This window comes from Scyliorhinus canicula, chromosome 19 (assembly GCF_902713615.1).
Source record: "Scyliorhinus canicula chromosome 19, sScyCan1.1, whole genome shotgun sequence".
Lineage (NCBI taxonomy): Eukaryota > Metazoa > Chordata > Chondrichthyes > Carcharhiniformes > Scyliorhinidae > Scyliorhinus > Scyliorhinus canicula.
Window position 1 is genome coordinate 17,192,281 of NC_052164.1, and position 19,005 is coordinate 17,211,285.

The following is a 19,005-nucleotide window of genomic DNA, read 5'->3' on the forward strand; positions in this document are numbered from 1 at the left end:
CCTTTAATCTCTAGACTTGCCTATTCCAATGCTCTCCCAGCTTAATATCTTTCATCTTCCATAAACATGGGCTCACCCGTAACTCAAGTGCACGTGCCCTAACTTGGGGGAGATGTGATGTGGAGATGCCGGCGTTGGACTGGGGTGAACACAGTAAGAAGCCTTGCCACACCAGGTTAAAGTCCAACAGGTTTGTTACAAACACTAGCTTTCGGAGCACTGCTCCTTCCTCCTGAGGGGGAGATGGTGCTGTAGTGGTGAAGTTACTAATTTGTAATCCAGAGGCTCAGGCTAATGCTCCGTGGACATGGGATCAATGTCCACCATGGCAACTGGTGGAATTTATATTCAATTAGCAACACAGGAATATAAAGCTGGTCTCAGTAATGGCAACCGTGATGATTATCATTACATAATTATTGTACAAATCTATCTAGTTCACTAAGGTTCTTGAGGGAAATAAATGTGCCGTCTTTGCCTGCTCTCAGTGTAACCCCATATCCACTGCAATGTGGTTGACACTTTAACTGTCCTGCGAAATGGTCCAGCAAACCACTCAGTTCAAGAGAAACTGCCACATCCCTTGAAAGAGTAAAGAAAACTTGCACTCCAATGGTTAGAGGGCTTCCATGTCCCTCCATGGTTAGAGGGCTTCCTTTGTCTATCATCTTCTCCAGCCCCACAACCCTCCTACATCTCTGAGCTCCTTCCTGGAGTGTTCCTAATTTCAATCGCTCTACCGTAGGCCAGGATTTTCCAGTCCCACCAAAGTTGACCCCTTGTGACAGGTGGACCATGCAAAACCCATAGGGCGAGATTCTCCGCAAATGCGGAGAATGGTAAAGGCTGCCGTGGGACAGGCCGTGACCCATGGCAGCCTTCACGCCCACTTCCTGGGGCTGATTCTCCCCCCCGGGCGGGGCTAGGAGCGTGGCCCCGTGCGTCACGGCCTTGACGACAGTCATCAAGGCCGCACGTCAAGCGTCACGCCGGCTGACATCGGCCGCACATGCGCAGGTTGGACAACGCCAACCCGCGCATGCGCAGTTGGCGTCTTCTCCCTCAGCCGCCCCGCAAGACGTGGCGGCTTGATCGTGCGGGGTGGCAGAGGGAAAAGAGTGCGTCCGGACGCACGGCCCCCTTGGCACGGCCGTGGTACTGCCGTGCCAATCGGGCCCCCAGATGCCCCAAACGGGCATCTGCCGCCCGTATCACAACGGCAGCGAGCAGGTGTGTTTGCTGCTGTGTTGAAACGGGCGTGAAGGCCCGGTCACTCGGCCCATCGGCCTCAGAGAATCGCTGCTCGCCCTAAAAAACGGCGGGCGGCAATTTGTGGCGTGGGGGGGAGGGGGGGGGGGGGGTGGGGGAGGAGAATAGCGGGAGGGCGTGAAAAATGTCGGGAGACCCTCCCGCTATTCTCCCACCCAGCATGGGGGGCAGAGAATCGCGTCCATAGACTTCAATGGGACCAGAGGATTCCACTGCTCGCGGTATTCGGAGCGGGAAAGCCCATCTCGTGGGACGAGTGCGAGCTCCATAGAATTCCCTGCCTAAACCTCAGCTCCGCCTCTCGGTAATGATAGCGTTGTTGTGTTGGAATTAACCGACTGACCACTAGGGGTCTCACTAGTAAATAGGTGAATGTTAAAGTCAGCTGACCCCCCCCCCAGACTGACTGGAGAGCTGAAACAGAGAGGTTGCTTGTGCATGATTTTTTTTTTCTTTCATTATAAAAAATAAAATTAGAGTACCCAATTATTTTTTTCCAATTAAGGGGCAATTTAGCATGGCCAATCCACCTAACCAGCACAGCTTTGGGTTGTGGGGGTGAAACCCACGCTGACACGGGGAGAATCTGCAAACTCCACACGGACAGTGACCCAGGGCCGGGAGTTGAACTCGGGTCCTCAGCGCTGTAGTCTCAGTGCTAACCACTGCGCCACATGCTGCCCACCTTGTGCATGGTTTTGCTGTTATCAATCCATTGTTTTCTATATAGCTTACCCAATGCTAAAGTTTTTTAAAAATTATTTTTATTCTAATTTTTCAGCAACAAATTTTCTCCCAACAATAAAATAAACAAGGCATAGAAAAAAACAGAAAGAAAAGCCCCTCCCCAATACAAAGCAATAAATTAATAACAAAAAAGGAAGTAACAAACATATAGTTGCAAAAACAAACCCCCTTAACAGACCCATAATCCACCCCCCCAGCCCGCTGCTGAGATTGACCACCCCCTAACACCCCGCCAGAAAATCAAGAAAAGGCTGCAACCACCGGAAGAACCCTTGAACCGACCCCCTCAGGGCAAACTTGACCCTCTCCAGTTTGATGAACCCAGACATGTCGTTAATCCAGGATTCCGGGCTCGGGGGCTTCGCGTCCCTCCACTGTAAAAGAATCCTACGCCGGGCTACTAGAGATGCAAAGGCCAGAATACCGGCCTCTCTCGCCTCTTGCAGTCCCGGCTCCGATGCTACCCCAAAGATAGTGAGCCCCCAGCCCGGCTCCACCCTGGAACCGACCACCTTGGACAAGTTCCTCGCCACCCCCTTCCAGAACCCCTCCAACGCCTGACATGCCCAGAACATATGGGTGTGATTCGCCGGGCCTCCCGAACACCTCCCATGCCTGTCCTCACCCCCAAAGAACCGGCTCAGCCGGGCCCCAGTCATGTGCACCCTATGCAGCACCTTCAGCTGAATTAAGCTGAGCCGAGTGCAAGAAGAGGACAAATTCACCCTCCCCATGGCGTCCGCCCACGTCCCCTCATCAATCTCCTCCCCAGCTCCTCCTCCCACTTCGCTCTTAGCTGCTCCACCGAGGCCTCCTCCCCCTCCTGCATCACCTGATAAATTGCCGAGATCCTACCCTCACCGACCCACGTCCCCGAGAGCACCCTATCCTGCACCCCCCCTTGGCGGCAATAGCGGAAACTCCGCTACCTGCCGCTTAACAAACGCCCTAATCTGCATATACCTGAAAGTATTCCCGGGGGGAGACACCACTTCCCCTCCAACTCCTCTAAGGTCGCAAACTCTCCGTCGAGGAAAAGGTCCCCCATCCGCCTGATGCCTGCCCTATGCCAACTCAAAAACCCACCATCTATTCTCCCTGGTGCAAACTGGTGGTTGCCCCGTATCAGGGTCCACACTGAGGCCTTCACTTCCCCCTTATGCCGTCTCCACTACCCCAAATTTTGACGGAAGCCACCACTACTGGACTCGTAGAATACCTTGCCGGGGGGAGTGGGAGCGGGACCATCACCAGTGCCTCCAAACTTGTGCCCACACAGGACGCCACGTCCAACCTCTTCCATGCGGCACCCTCCCCCTCCATCACCCACCTACGAATCATTGCCACATTCGCAGCCCAGTAGTACCTACACAGGTTGGGCAACGCCAAACCACCTACCTCCCTGCCTCACTCTCGGGGTCTTCCGCGCCCACACGAACCCCAGAATACTCTTATTAACCCTCCTAAAGAAAGCCTTCAGAATCAAGATGGGGAGACACTGGAAGAGAAACAAAAACCTCGGGAGCACCGTCATCTTAACCGACTGGACCCTGCTCGCCAAGGAGAGTGGCAGCGCATCCCACCTCCTAAACTCCTCCTCCACCTGTTCCACCAGCCTCGAAAAGTTTAGCCTATGTAGGACCCCCCCAGCTCCTAGCTATCTGGACGCCAACATATCTAAAGCTCCTCTCCGCCCTCTTCAACGGGAGCTCCCCTATCTCCCTCTCCTGGTCCCCCAAGTGCAGCACAAACAGCTCACTCTTCCCCACGTTGAGCTTATAGCCCGAAAAGTCCCCAAACTCCCCACCCACAGCTAAAGTTAACAAATCATTTATAACGTTAACTACAAGTGTTCTTTAAATAAATAAGGCCATCCGACAAGTACATTACCCTGCCACCCTTTCCTTCAGCATGTTCATAAAAACCTACCTCTTTGACCAAGTTGTGGTAGTCTGTCTTAACATCTTATGTGGTTCAGTACCAAACTCTGTTTGCTTACACTCCTGTGAAGGGCCTTGAGCCATTTTATACCTTTGATGTATTTTTACCCTGGGCCATGCAACACCCACGGCTGAAAGGTATCGGGTGTCTGCACGTGTCTCGCTCAGGGAACTTGGGGAACTCAGTTCACAAACTCACAAACAAATGGCCACTTGGATGACAAACTAGAGGGTCACCATATCCATGAAACTGCACCCTTAGCAGCTCAACTTTTAAGTCAGAAAAACTGGAGAAGGTTAGGTTTTTCAACTTTGAAAGTGAACACCGGAGCTGGGATTTTCTGGCCGTTCACGCCAGCGGGATCTCCCAGTGGCGCCATTGGCACACTCCCAGTGCCGCCATTGGCACACTCCCAGTGCCGCCATTGGCACACTCCCAGTGCCGCCATTGGCACACTCCCAGTGCCGCCATTGGCACACTCCCAGTGCCGCCATTGGCACACTCCCAGTGGCGCCATTGGCACACTCCCAGTGCCGCCATTGGCACACTCCCAGTGGCGAGGGCTGCAGCCGACAGGAAACCCCATTGACAATGGTGGGCCCTGACGATCCCGCTACCAGTTAATGGCAGGCCGTCTCCACCACCCCCGAAACGTGCGGCAGGGTGCGCAGAAAACCCCAGCCCTGGAATTTGATTTCATAAAAGTTTACAAAAAGTAAAACAGGAAACGCAAGTCTGTAAAGTCACTTTAAATGATGAGAATAGCATCAGGGCACAAAGACTGAAAGGAAGGGATCAAGTTTACTTTTGCTGTCAGGAAATTCTTTACACAAGGAGTGACTGACAGACGGAATGGATTTTCGAATCTAGCGGACAGGGAATGCTTGGAATCACTTAAGAACGGAATGCTGCACGAGAGGGTCCTTAGCGGCTTTGTGGATGAAGAAACTAAACTGGACTGAATGACCTTCTATCACTCGTAATTATCTCGTGAAGTGGCAAGAGGATGGGTTTAAGAGAAGAAAAGAGGAAAATGTGAGGGAAAATAAGAGGAAAATCAAGCGGTGCAAAAATATATAACCAACAGTACCTGTACATTTTCTCGTAAATCCGTTGCTTCGCGTAAAGGTTGAGTGGCTGCTCGAAAAACTTCATCGATAACTTTAATCCCTATAGTTTTGGTTGAAGTGTACTCTCTAGCTTTTTTCCCTTTGCGAACAGAAATCCCCCGTTTATGGGATTTCCCTCCACCTCGGCGATTGGTGATGGCCACGTGTATGAACAGTGTGCTGTGCGGCAGAAATTCGCCCATCAAAGACTGCAGGGGCACATGCCTATATCCCGCCTGCAGGCATTCAAAGGGAATAGTGTACTGTGCAATGAACTCATCTCCGATGTAGTCATCATCTAAAACGACAAACCGCAGCAATGCGAGCTCAGGTAAATTAATCTGAAATTCAAAGCTTTCATCAAAGATGGGGTTGTCCTCATTTTGAGTCACTGTCTTAGTCCTTTGTTCTGTACAGTCAGCTGGTATGCCATGAATCTCCACATAGACATACGGTTCCACAACATCACCCTTGGCCGCAGAACCTTTGGGTTTCGGCAGATTTTGACCGCTGATGATTTTGATGTGAAGCAACTGTGCTGAAACCCCAGGTAGTGAGTCCTTTGCGTTAGCACTGAAGTATGATACCTCTTCCCTCATAATAGCAGGTCGAAGAACATACCCGCAGTTTCCATTCTGACGAAACCAGCCAATATTGAGATCCATCATTAGCCCAGGAGTCTGATAGTTCATGGCTACTATTTGGCAGCCACATTTCCAAAAGTCCTGAGGATTCATGTTACTGGCATCAATTCGCATGGGGCTTGGATATACCCTGGACAAGAACTTCTTGTTATAAATTACAAAGTCCTCTGGATATTCATTGGCAAATCTGCTTGCCACTACCTCATTAAATGAACAAATTTCCCAATTTTTCTGCTTTCTTTTGGAAACTTCAAAGTCCTTGAACTGCACGGATTTGCCGAAGCTCACCAAGTCAGACAGTTCCTTGGAAAGCCTTAGTTTTTTCTCAGTGACTGTGTTGAGTTGGTCAGCTTCATCTTCGCCCATCCTTTGGCACATTTCGAGTCCTTCATCTTCATCACTGACATCTCCTTCAGAATCATAACAATTCCCAGGTAACTTTTTACCTTTCAGAAGAATCTTTCCTTTGAGTTGTTCAGGTGACGGCAGGTAGTTCTCCTCTGGATCCGGAGGATCCGTGTGCAATCTATCGCCCAGAATCTTCTTTAGATGCTGAGCCATCACTTTCTGCTGCTTAACTGAACAATGGGTGATTAAGCAAAGAATCAGTGGATGCTCAGAAGCCACAAAAGCATACTTATTTACCACATCAAGAACACTCCGGAAGGCTATCTGCATCGTCATCAAACGACCAACATAAATTGAAGGCTCATTATCCGGACCATCCCAAACCACAAGTTCAATACTTCGACAACCCATCTTCAGAGCTCGGATGTACCCATTAATATCTGAAGAGCCCCAGAAATGGTCCTCCAACAGACAAGCATTATGGGATGCATTAATGTAGTAATGCGACAAAGGCTGAGTCATATCCTGACACACATTTTCATGTTGCAGATCAAATATATGACAATCGAGGGAGAGGAGATAATTGGTGAAGCCATCGATGGAGAGGAAACCTTTTTCCTGACCTTGCTGTGATGGCTCATACTTGCGAATGATTTCCAAACAGGCATCTTCCGTGACACCTTCCACCCCCTGTTCTGCATCCAGGAATGACATAAAGTCCTTCGAATCAAGGTATTCCTTATTGCTGGAAAACTGTACGAGCAGAAAAAATACTTCCGGTCGTGTGCAGAGCTCACAGTAAACCTCAGTGAAGATCTCCAATGTAACCTCCGTCCCGAGTTGGTCTTTTGCTTTCTGCAATTCTTTGAATTTAAGTTCAGCTTTCGTGGTCTTCATACCTGGGCTCAGGCCCTTGATTAGTTGGACAGCCCTGGCCAAGGGAATGTGGCCCTCTTTTCCGACATCTGCAGCGTGAAATTGAGATTCCAACCATGAAGTGCGCACGCTGTTTTGATTTGACTCGATCATGTGAAGCGTCTGCTTTCCATATGAAACCAGGTACCTCAGTCCCATAACCCAGGTGTTCACAATATCAGCAGAACTGGCCACCAAGTCCAATGACTCATAGTTATCCCCATATATTATTGAAAAAGCACATTCATCTGAAAATTGGTCTGATATCCCGTTGCTGCGAAGCACGGCTGTCTTCTTTCCCAACCTAACCTCTTTGATGGATTTTATTTCAATTTTTGCCTTTTCTGAGTCTTTTTTAGATGGCTCCCATCTCAGCGACTTCATGTCAGAGCCAAGGATAAAGTAACGGTTGTACACTCTGGAGTTGGAGCGAACCTTTTTCATCTCACATCCCTCCTGCATAAAGGAAATGCAGGCAGCGGCACTGTTGATTTTCCGGTCGTTGGGCATACTGCTGAAGGAGACGGTCTTCTTCCTGTCCCTCCTTTGGCGTGACCCATCCTGAAACAACCAAAAAATTCAAGTTAAAACAAGAGCCGACAAAGCAACTGGTTAACAGATGCCCCAATAAGATTTCAATGTGATGGTTGCACTGAAGGAGTCTGTTAAAGGATATAACTTTCCTCACCACCATCTTTGACTCTCCTCATCCCTCCCTCCCTCTTAGAGCCAGCATATAGGGGCAGATGGTATTATATATATTGTGGCTGAACTCCAAGATACATTTTGCCATTGTAATACATTTTTGACGGGCTCATTCTGAAATGCTATGGCTTTCCAGCTCCATTTTGTCAAATGCTATTTGTCATCAAGCTGACATTCACATCTAACCCAAAGCAGATTCCCTGCAGAAAATTGAAAGTCATTTGTAATAATTATTGTATAAAAAACAGATTCTAATAGGTGTCAGTGAAACCCCAGTGTGGCCTGCCCCAATCCATTACTCACTCAAACTACTCTTGCAAAACTGCACATGCAGCAGACAGCCAAGGAAACACAAACGTTGTGTCTTTCTGTGAAGTGCCAAGACCTTAAATACCATTTGCAGTTTTCAAAACATACAGCAACTGCCCAACCACTTAATGGTCTTAAAATTGCTTTCACAAGAATAGCCGCTCTCAAAATGTCAAGGGAAAAAAGGAGGACAAATTCGAACAGTATCCCGTTTTTATATCCGTGAAGACATCTTAACAAACCTAACCATTTTCACCCCGATTTACCCTTCTGTAGATCTTCAGCTACTTGCATGAGCCTTGACTTCAGTTGCTTGCGGGCTGATGACAAGATAAGTTCATGCAAGTTAAACTCTTGCAAGTTATCAATATCTTTTGATCTGGTTTGTATGAAATGTTTACAGGGGCTAATGGGAACAGATGAGCAGTCTGCTGATACATCTATCACCAACTCTTTGATAAGCTTTAAGATAAATAACTTACGCTAAAATTGGAGAGCAGCAGCATCCATACTGAAACGATAATCTAATATAGTTGTTCGGTAGTACAGAACTTGCCGGGGAAAGAGACATGCAGTCAAAATTTTTCATCTTGCACTCCAGATTTCTCAGGCTCACAATGCCGCTCATTTATGCTTGCTCGGAGGCTACAAATACTCATCTGGCCTCTGCAGGCAAAAATAACTGTTCCAGGCATTGCACCTTGTCCAGGCATTGCATCTTTTCAGAATTAAACAAAAGGTTTGGAAGGTGGGGTCAATATTTCCCTGGGGAATTCTCTATGGCAATGCCTTGACCAGAGTCACTTGACAACCAATCAGCACATTTCCTTACTCCGTATGAAGTATTGCTCCCTTTGAAATTCTTCTGCATGCCCTGATGAGTGCAAGATGAAAAGCTTCAACAAGTCTCCTCTTTTTCAGTGATAATTTAATAGTAGTTTTAACGTTGCTTCTAGAGTCTCCTAACATTGGAGGGAGCATAAGAATTCACTATTTACAAACACACAACTCAATATTAGGAAAATACCTGTGTACACAAAGGGAACACAACTTTGGATTTTCACATCACCTTTCGCCCTAAGCACTTCAAGGCCATTGACGCTTTTTAAAATCAAATATAATGTGAAGAAATGTGCCATCCAACTTACATAATCAAAAGCAATCAACTAATTGAATTTGTCCTAGGTTATTAGGTTACTGAACATGTTGTGGATGGATCTCAAAATACCCAATGAAAATTTCCAGTTGTTAAATAAAGTAGCAACTGATGGAAGAAAACTTCTTAATATCAGTCATCCAATTGAAAGCAATTGGAAATTATGGCCTGGTAGCATATTTATGAAGCTCCTGTCGTTCAATGTGGACCAAAGACAGCAGTGGCCGTGGCACCACTTACTGGGCCAAAGGATTGAATTATGATGAGATCTTGCGAAGGGACACAGCCAAGATCCTCCAAATAGCGAGGTGTCAATCTCCATTGTGTAAGGTAGAAACCAGGTTAGGTGGGCAGGGAATGAAAATCAAGAATTCACAATAGTGCAGTCAACATGAATTCATTAGCTGTGCGAAGATCACTAAATCGATGGATAATATTGAAATTCATCTCTCTCTTTTTCTCTCTTTAGGAATCCAGCTGGGAGTGCTCAAATGACAACTTATCCATATGCTCACTGTCCCTAGAGTCGACACATATTTTAGTTTATTATTGTAAACAGACTGGCTCAAACTGGTGCCAGATGTTTCCCTGTGAACCTGCTATGTTCGTCAACGGAACACTGTTCAATTTGATATGACTTCCTGGTTAAGAAGCTATGACAAAACTTTGTAAGTGTTTATAGCTATTCCTCCCCATCGGGCTTCAGTTTGTGTGCAGATGGCACCAATGATAAACTCGAGTTTAGTTTGAGGTGAAAGGGAAAGTTTGCATCTTATGATACATAAAAGGTAATGGGGTTAGATTTATTTTTGGAAGCAAGATTTTGTAGCTTATATACCCATTTTAAAATGATCAAAAGTTACCTACTTCAGATGAAGTTAACAAAAGGAACAAGGCTAGAATTAAAAACTGCAGAAGCAGACATGTAATGGAGGCCATTTGCAAGTCTGCCAATCAGCTTATCTCGTGTAACATTACAGAGAGATCAGGAATTGTATTAACTGATCCATCAAAGTAGTCATATCACCACAACAAATGGGAGGTCAGTTTCTGTCTCTATCCATGTTGCTCTGGGAAGGGCCTTTATTATTCAAGCTTTCCCGACCCCGTCCCACCTCCCTCAACTCTTTTTATTCAATGTAGCATCTACAAACAGGACCATGTCTCCTATGAATAAAAATGCTTTAGGCATTAAACAAAAATAGCATGTCGCAGGATTAGCAACAACTCACTTGGCACTAGAGGTGCCTAATATGTCCCTTAAAATAGGTGCTAGAAAAGGGTGCTGCACTACATTAGATGCAAAAGATTCGCACAAAAGCAAAAATAATGCAGCAGCACAATATTAAATTTACAACCAATTTATTTCTCAACTTTCTAACTTTCTTGGAATCTTTAACTGCACATTCCTGCCTCTGCCTGATGAGATCTATTTTACTGGCACGGCATGAAAATACTATTGACCCGAGTAAATTAAATGTTTTATGGTTGCTGCTGAGACAGTTCCCTCAATTGCCCTGAAATGTTTTAATAGATTCATGCTCAACATGTCCAGCCATTGAGGAACTACAAGCAGTGAAGGGTGTGGGATACTGAAATACATATCCAAACAATGAAGTACAAGGTATCGGAAGACACGTCCAAATTTTTTTGTTTTCCCGTCACGTCACATCTTGAATACGGTGTTGCATTTCTGGTCACCAATGCACAAGGGAGACATTTAGGCATTGGATGCAGTTCAAAGGATAGAGCCCCAGGTGAGAGGGTGACTGAGATATTCTGACTAATTGGATAACTGTGTACGTGAAAGGAGGAGATGGAGCAGTGAAGTTATATAGTCAGGATTGAAAATAATGGAGGGAAAAAAATTGATTCAGAATGTTGCTTCAAAGTGAACAACCAATGAAGTAGGAGATAGCAAAAGGCAAAATTGGGATGGGTGCATGGTAGCTTCTCTTGAATGATGGATAATCAGAAGAGATGCAACTCTGGTAAATTTCCTCGTATCCACTCAACAGCATCATTGACGTTAACAACTTTGGCTCACCAGCTGGGTATGAAACAACTAATGTTTATTTACAATATACTATCGGACAGAGTCTTGCAGCTTCGTGACTGCCAGTCAGCGTCCAGAATCTATCAAAGGCAAAAGCCCAGGTTTTCTAGGGTGAACCGCCACCCTGGTCCCTGGATTGTATTTTCAGGCCATGGAGCCCTATCGGCCAATCGCCCCTTAAAAGGGGCCAGACATCACATCCCTCCCCTTCTAAGTCCCTTTATAAAATGATAAGAGTTGAACTATACAGTCCCCAATAAATTTAACACTTAACCCATTCAGCCAGTCCATCATAGATTTAGTCTCTCTGGTGGTTTCCGCTCCCTGGCAGAGGGGCATGACTCCACCAACGCGGGTGATTCTGCTGACTAACTTTCTGCAGAAACTGCTCCACCTGGTATCTCCTCAGGTACGGGCAACTCGGCCTCAGCCATTTCTGTGGTGACGGTCAGCTCTTCCTGTCACAGGTTGGCCCCGTTACTTGGACAACCAATGTTTCCTGCAGGCGATATGATTTCAGGCTGTAATATTGGTTGCTGGGACAACTCTCGTCCGTGTGAGCGGTCCACATGTTTCCTGACAGTTTTGGTTGTACATTCACTTTGTAAGACAGTGGTCTTGCTTTGGCTACAACTACTCTGGGACCCAGGGTGGTCTGCTTTGGAAATCTCTGACATACACTGGTTCACCTTCTGCAAGACACCTTTGCTGCTTCGCCTGAATCGTGGTTTTCCTTCTGACCGGCCTCGACCATCCCCGGCAAATTCGGAAACACCAGATTAGTCTGATCCTAAGGCGCTGGCCCATCAATAATCCCGCCAGCCGGACTCCCGTCGTAGAATGCGGCCTTGTCCGGTATCCTTAAAAAAAATCAAGTCATTCTAATTTGCAGATTCACACCCGATTGCTTTTTAAGACCCACCTTGGAGATTTGGATTGCTTTTTCAGGCAGTTAATTGGATGCTGGGGGCAGGGGGGGGTGCATGGTGCAGTCCGGATATGCTTTATACCATTTGCGGAGGTGAAATTCTGAAATTCAGCACTCGTGAAAGCCTTTCCATTATCCGACACGATTACGTCAGGTATCCCATGGGATGCAAAACGCTGACACAATTTCTCAACTGTGACATGCGACATCACAGGCTTCATTTTGAACATTCCGTCCACTTCGAATGGGCATCTATCAGGAGCAAAAACATTGTGCCCAAAAAATGGCCCCAGATAAATCAATGCAGCCATTCCCAAGAGCGCAAAGATGCTGTAGCAGGGAATTTTTGTTGCAATTGGCAATGGTCACTAACCTCTCATTGTCAGCATCTATGCAAGGCCACCAAACACAGCTCCATGTGAGCATCTTCATTTTTGACACACCTAGCTGGGCACTGTATAATTCAGCCAAGAGCAACTCCCTTCCTGGTACAGGAACGACTATTCTAACTCCACAAAGTGTTATGCCATCTTCACAACTTAATGTGTATTTCCGAATACAATATGGCTTCATCTCTTCAGACACTGGCTCACCGGTCCATCTTGTTAATATTCTCTGCTTTCCTTTGGACAATAGCTAGTCTATGCTGGCCCAATACTTGATTTGCTGCACCAAAACTGGCAACACATCCAAGAAGTCTGGCACCATTGCAATGTCCTGCAGTAAGGGTGGTACGCTCTCAGACAGTGATAGGTCACTCAGTGCATCCATATTTGCTATCTACATTCCAGGCTGGTGTTGAAATGTATTCTTGCATGCTGATAAGATTAATGTCCAACGCGGAATCGCTGCTGATGCGATTGGCGGAAGAGCCCGGTCTTCCTTAAAACGATCCAAAAGGGGTTTGTGATCCGTTAGAATGGTGATAAGCCTTCCATACACATACTGGTGGAACGTCTGTACTCCATACACGACAGTCAACCCTTTTTTTTCCCAATATGAGAATAGCCTTTTTCACCCCTGAGAGAAGTTCTGGAGACATACCCGATAGGATTTGCAGGCCCATCATCCATTACATGAGACAAAACTGCACTAACGCCGTAAGGAGGTGTCACAAGTTAACATTAATTTTCTGGACGTGTCGAAGTGCAGCAATAAACATGAATATAAGAAACTCTTTACCTTGTTAAATCCTCTCCAAGGCATCCTCCGAAATCAACACTGATGCTTCTTTAGTAAAACATGTATGGGGGCCAATACTATGAACAAATTTGGCAGAAAACGCCTATATAAATTCACCATTCCTCAGATGGACCAGAGCCTCCTTTATTGATTTAACCAGGTCCTCCACAGGATGCAACCATGTACATCTAGCCGGCAACCTAGGTAAACCACTTCATTGGCCTGAAAAGTACATTTCTCTTTCTCAAGATGAACTCCAGCCTCTTGAAATCTTCTTAGCACCTCTTCCAAGTTAGCTAGGAGCTCGGCTTCCGCCGATCCCGTTATCAGTACATCATCCAGATATACTGTTACACGTGGCAATCCTTGCAACAAAGGAATATGGCACAAACTAATGACATGCCGACGGCAAGCGCGTACACGAAACAAATCTTTGTGCGTAACTTTGGGAAGCATCGTCGAACTCAATCTGTTGATTATTATGGCTCATGCCTAACTTCGTATAAGATTGGCCCATGGCCAGTGCAACTTCGTATAAGATTGGCTTCTGGCCAGCTTTGCATACAAATCTATCTTTGGAATAGGGTTCTTGTCTAGCTTGGCAGCTTGACTCACTCAGTTGTAGTCCTCACAGATGCTGACGGTCTTGTCTAGTTTCATCACTGCGGTTATGGGGGCCACCCATTCTGCAAGCTGAATTGGCCAATTCATCTAACCTTTTTAATTCTGTCTCCACCTTTTCTAACAAGGCCTAGGGCATGGGTCTGGCCCTGAAAAACTGTAGGGCTGCCTCTGGGTCTGCGTGGACCTTCCCCTCAGGTCCTTAATTTTCCTTAGTTCATCTCAAAATGTATATTTGAACTTCATTATAAATTCTGACAGGCCTCTTTTTATTTGAAAAATTTCTGTCCAATTTAGTTTAATTTCTTTGAACGGACAGCATGGTAACATGGTGGTTAGCACAATTGCTTCACAGCTCCAGGGTCCCAGCTTCCATTCCCGGCTTGGTTCACTGTCTGTGCAGAGTCTGCACATCCTCCCCGTGTGTGCGTGGGTTTCCTCCGGGTGCCCCAGTTTCCTCCCACAGTCCAAAGATGTGCAGGTTAGGTGGATTGGTCATGCTAAATTGCCCCGAGTGTCCAAAATTGCCCTTAGTGTTGAGTCGGGTTACTGGGTTATGGGGCTAGGGTGGAGGTGTGGGCTTGGGTAGGGTGTTCTTTCAAAGAGTCGGTGCAGGCTCAATGGGCCGAATGGCTTTCTTCTGCACTGTAAATTTTATGAACCAATCGTGGCCCAGCAGACTTAGTCCTCAGCCTGATATTAGTGGGAGTTGGGCAGATTGCTGCTGATAAATCACTGGTATGGTGGTAGTTAGTTATGAAACAATTAACATTTATTTACAACATACTATCTTTCCGAGTCCTGAAGCTTCGTGGCTGCCAGTCAGGGTCCGGAATTGATCTGAGGCAAAAGCCCTCGCTTGCTTGGGTGAACTCCCACTCCAGTCCCCCGATTGGTGCTTTGGGTCATGTGACTATTGGCTGATTGCCCCTTAAAGGGGCCAGACATCACATTGACAAAGGCGAGAGTGACTGTTCTCTACTCACCTGCATTCCCATCAGTGATGAGCTGGGAGTATCAGAAGACCTCAAGGATTCTTGCCACTGGGTAATGTTTCTTGCAAGATACACACTTTAGATGACTACAGAGGTGTTTTGATCTCCCAGCAAAGAGATATTGTAAAAACATGTACATAAATCAATTGGACATGCAGTGGACATCAAAAGGTTGCCTTGCTCCCACAACATTTAACCTGTCTGACACCAGAAACCTCGCTGGTTTTAAAAAGTCAAACTTAACCCAGTGTCTCAGTGAAGGAGGTTTATTGCATGCCTGACCCTGCTTTGCAATATTTCAGGTTCTTTATGTCACCAAAAAAATGGACAGATGCTGCACATTCAAACCTGGACATTTGAATTTACAAGCGACTTCTCATCTATAGCACTGCTCCTCAATTCCTAAAAATAATTCATGCTGTCTACATACAAGGGTATGGCTACTCTCGCAGTTTCAATGCAAAGGTTTGGAGGTATATCTGGAATGCAGCAGGACTTTGAATCCTGGAATCAGAAAGTGCAGCATATTTTGTCTGGATTCTGACCATTTTTGGCCGAACCAGGGTGCCTACCTCAGTGAGGAAGGGGGAAGAGGTAAAGAAATGGCACCGGGGATACAGATGCAACAAGGTGACTCTGCAGACAATCAACAGAAATCCATTCCAAATTGGCCACCTTCCCGACAGCATCTCATCATTCAGCTGTTGATGGCCACAGTCACACTGGTCTTTAAAGTGGCATTCAGGCCCACCTCTGGGCACATTGGGAGACATAGGCCGCACTGGGGCAACAGTTGTCTTTATTACACTTCTTGAAATGTTTTGATATACCACTGAGTGGAATAGGAGTTACTTAAAACTTGGTTGCTGAAGAGGTTTTCTGAATCTTGATGAAGACTCAAACTCGCCCAGTACTAAGAAAAGGTTTATTGAGTAACTTCAACAATAATTGTGTGAGTTCTTTACTTTAACATTGATACTAGTGATAAGGTCAACAAGATCTAACTACAGTAACTATGCTTGACTGCACTAACCATCTGAGCTAATCTTATACTCCTGTCCTGGTCACAGTGCACCCGAAAGAGAGAGCGAGAGATCGACACACAATGCGGTTGCTTTTATACCCCTATTGGTCCACCCTCTAGTGATCATCTGGTGCTACTGATTACACATTAACCCCATACGTACATGCACATACAGAGATCACTACAAGTTGCTGAATTGGCGGGAACTCCGCCCGATTTCATGTGATGTCCGTAGGTGCAAACAAAAAATGGTTCATTCCCAGTTCTAGAGTTGAATTTTGATTTTGATTTTGTCACCAACAACCTGGCATAACTGATGTCAATGAAAATCTTATCCACTCAGATAATGCTGCCAGTCCTTGGACCCCTGGCACTCTGTCCTCAATATTAATTTTAGCTCATCATTCCAAACACATCGCCATATGCAAATATCTCTTTCGTATCTTGTTTATGCTTTATTTGCCAAAGCAAACAGAAGCAAGTCTTCCTCCTGCGGGTGCAGATAGACACTTAAATGGCACAAAATTGTAGGAAATTTGAAAATACCAGTCAAACCACACAATTCTCCAGAAATGCACTCCTGGAATGGAAAGTACACAAAATTATTTGCAATCATTCAGGACTGCGAACAGCTGCAACCACTTGAGGAAAATTAATGCCATTGCTGTCGGGGTGACTCAGCCTGGCACAGTCAGCGTCTCATCCTAATGATGTCATTGCGAAGTGGGGACAACCCAAATCTGCTTACTTCCTCACAGAGAGAAGCAAAGGGGATCAACTGCCCAGCTCCCTCTTGTGACGGCAACGCCAGTGGGAGGTCTCTGTGAGTACATCATCTGTTAGCCTGGATTGCACATAAATACTTAAAAAGAAATGAAAAAATAATGCTTAATGAGGTCTGTGACTGCCTGCAGGAACCAGTGGGGCGTAAAGACAGGCTGAGTGCAGAGCAGACTGTCAATGCACCATGGCCACCCAAGATCCCATTGTCAAAGGTCGTCGCACATCCAGAATCTAACAGCAATCTGTCTCGATAGACTTGAAAACACCAAACTTGCTTTTCTGAGGTCCCAATTACATTCCTTGATTATGGCTCCCTTACATGCAGGCATTTCTGGGAGAAAGTCACCTGGTGCTATGCCACCATTTTGGGGCTTTCAAGCACTGAAGATTAGTCAGTGGCAAGTATATAAGTTGGCTGATGTGGACTGGGAAAATGGGAGCGTGAGTCAGCGGGCCCGTCGTGCTTGACTTAGGTCAGGACGAGGCCGTTGAATCTCACGAGAGGCCTTTATCGATAATCTCGCCGCTTAAAATGTCTCGCAAGAATCTCACGCCGCCTCACAATCTGGATCTCACTGAATGAGATTCAGATGTGCTCTTTAAATGAGTCATTTGACTCATTTCAATATGTGCTCCCCCCCCCCCCCCCCCCCCCCCCCCGCCTGGGATTCACCGACCTAGCCAGCGAGGCCTCAACCGGACTCTGTTTTGGTATGGGTTTACAAAGCGGTGAACCAGTCGTGGTGGCACCTCGGGGTGTCGTCGGGGGAGTTGAGGCCCCCGGGTGGTCGGGCACAGAGCAGGATGTTGTCCCGGAACTCCCCCTGAAAGCCAGACACGTTGGCACTGCCGGGCTGACAGACTGCCAGGGTGCCAATCTGGCAGTGCCCAGGTGACAGATGGTTGGTGGGGGAGGGGGGGGGGGGGGTCTTGCTCATAGTGGGGGGAGTGGGGCTCAAGGATCCGGAAGAGGTAAATTGGGTGAAGTAGGGCAGGTCCACAGTAAGGCACTGAGGGGGTTGAAAGATCGCGGTTGCCTTTAACAATGCCGCCCCACTCGAGAGTGGTCTCGACAGGGAGTTCCTCGCCGAGATCAAAAAAATGGCAATGTGCCGTTGAACAGCGGGGTCTTTCTCAGCGCTGTTAAATGCGCCATTCGTCGTTCAGCGGACTTTAACTTGATTCCACTGAGGTTAACAAGCTAAGATGATAGAGAAGCAATGACAGACATTTATGCAGATATTTCATAACTCATAACAAAGAGTTCCATTGAGAAAGAGTTTGAGTAGGATGCACCATCCATGGCTGGGTTAAGGATACAAATGCTCCAAAGATTGGAAAATGTTGGAAACCAGAAAAGGGTGATAAAAATAGAGAACGGGATTGGGGTATAAGAAAAGACTAGCAGGAAATATCGAAACAGACAGTAAAATCTGAGAGAGCATATAAAAAGGAAACAAGTAGCCAAAATAAGCATTAAAACCTAGAGGATGAGATTGGGGAATTAATAAGGGAAACAAGGAAATGGCAGCAACTTTGAACAAGTATTTTGTATCCGTCTGAATTCACAGTAGAAAACACAATATGCCTCCCAAGTAGAGTAGACAATCAAGGCACAACGGGAGGGAGGGACTTAACATAATCCCAATCACAAGACAAATAAATACGTGGAAAACTGTATGGGACTGAAGGCTGACAAATCCTGTAGGCCTACTGGCTTGCATACGAGGGGTCTTAAAGAAGTGACTGCAGGGTTGCAATCTTCCAAATTCCTTAGATTCTGGAAAGGTCCCAGTGGATTGGAAAACCACAAATGTTTAACATTTCTATTCAAGAAAGGAAAGAGATAGAAAGCAGAGAACTATGCGCAAGTTACCTCAAAATCAATCATTGGGAAAATGCTGAAAATGAATCCATTTATAATTATAATAATAATAATCTTTATTGTCACAAGTAGGCTTCCATTAACATTGCAATGAAGTTACTGTTACCACATTCCGGCGCCTGTTCAGGTACACAGAGGGAGAATTCAGACTGTCCAATCCACCTAACAGCACATCTTTCGGGATTTGTGGCAGGACACCGGAGCACCCGGAGGAAACCCACACAGACACGGGGAGAACGTGCAGACTCCGCATGGACAGTGACCCAAGCCGGGAATCGAACCTGGGACCCTGGAGCTGTGAAGCAACGGTGCTATCCACTGTGCTACCGTGCTGCCATTTGTAAGAATGTCGCAGCAGGCCATTTAGGAGATCATGATGCAATCAGGC

The 19,005-nt window shown here is 46.4% G+C and overlaps 1 protein-coding gene across 2 annotated transcripts in view; it reads right to left on the minus strand.

The window, feature by feature from the left end:
• The window catches only part of LOC119954539 (inactive phospholipase C-like protein 2), a 276,466-nt gene that overhangs the window by 74,233 nt on the left and 183,228 nt on the right, over positions 1–19,005 (minus strand). For both annotated transcript variants that reach the window (XM_038779853.1, XM_038779852.1), the window contains exon 2: positions 5,048–7,534. In XM_038779853.1, coding sequence (XP_038635781.1) covers positions 5,048–7,483 — 2,436 coding nt within the window. In that variant the 5' untranslated portion in view covers positions 7,484–7,534. The remainder of the gene's footprint in view (positions 1–5,047; positions 7,535–19,005) is intronic.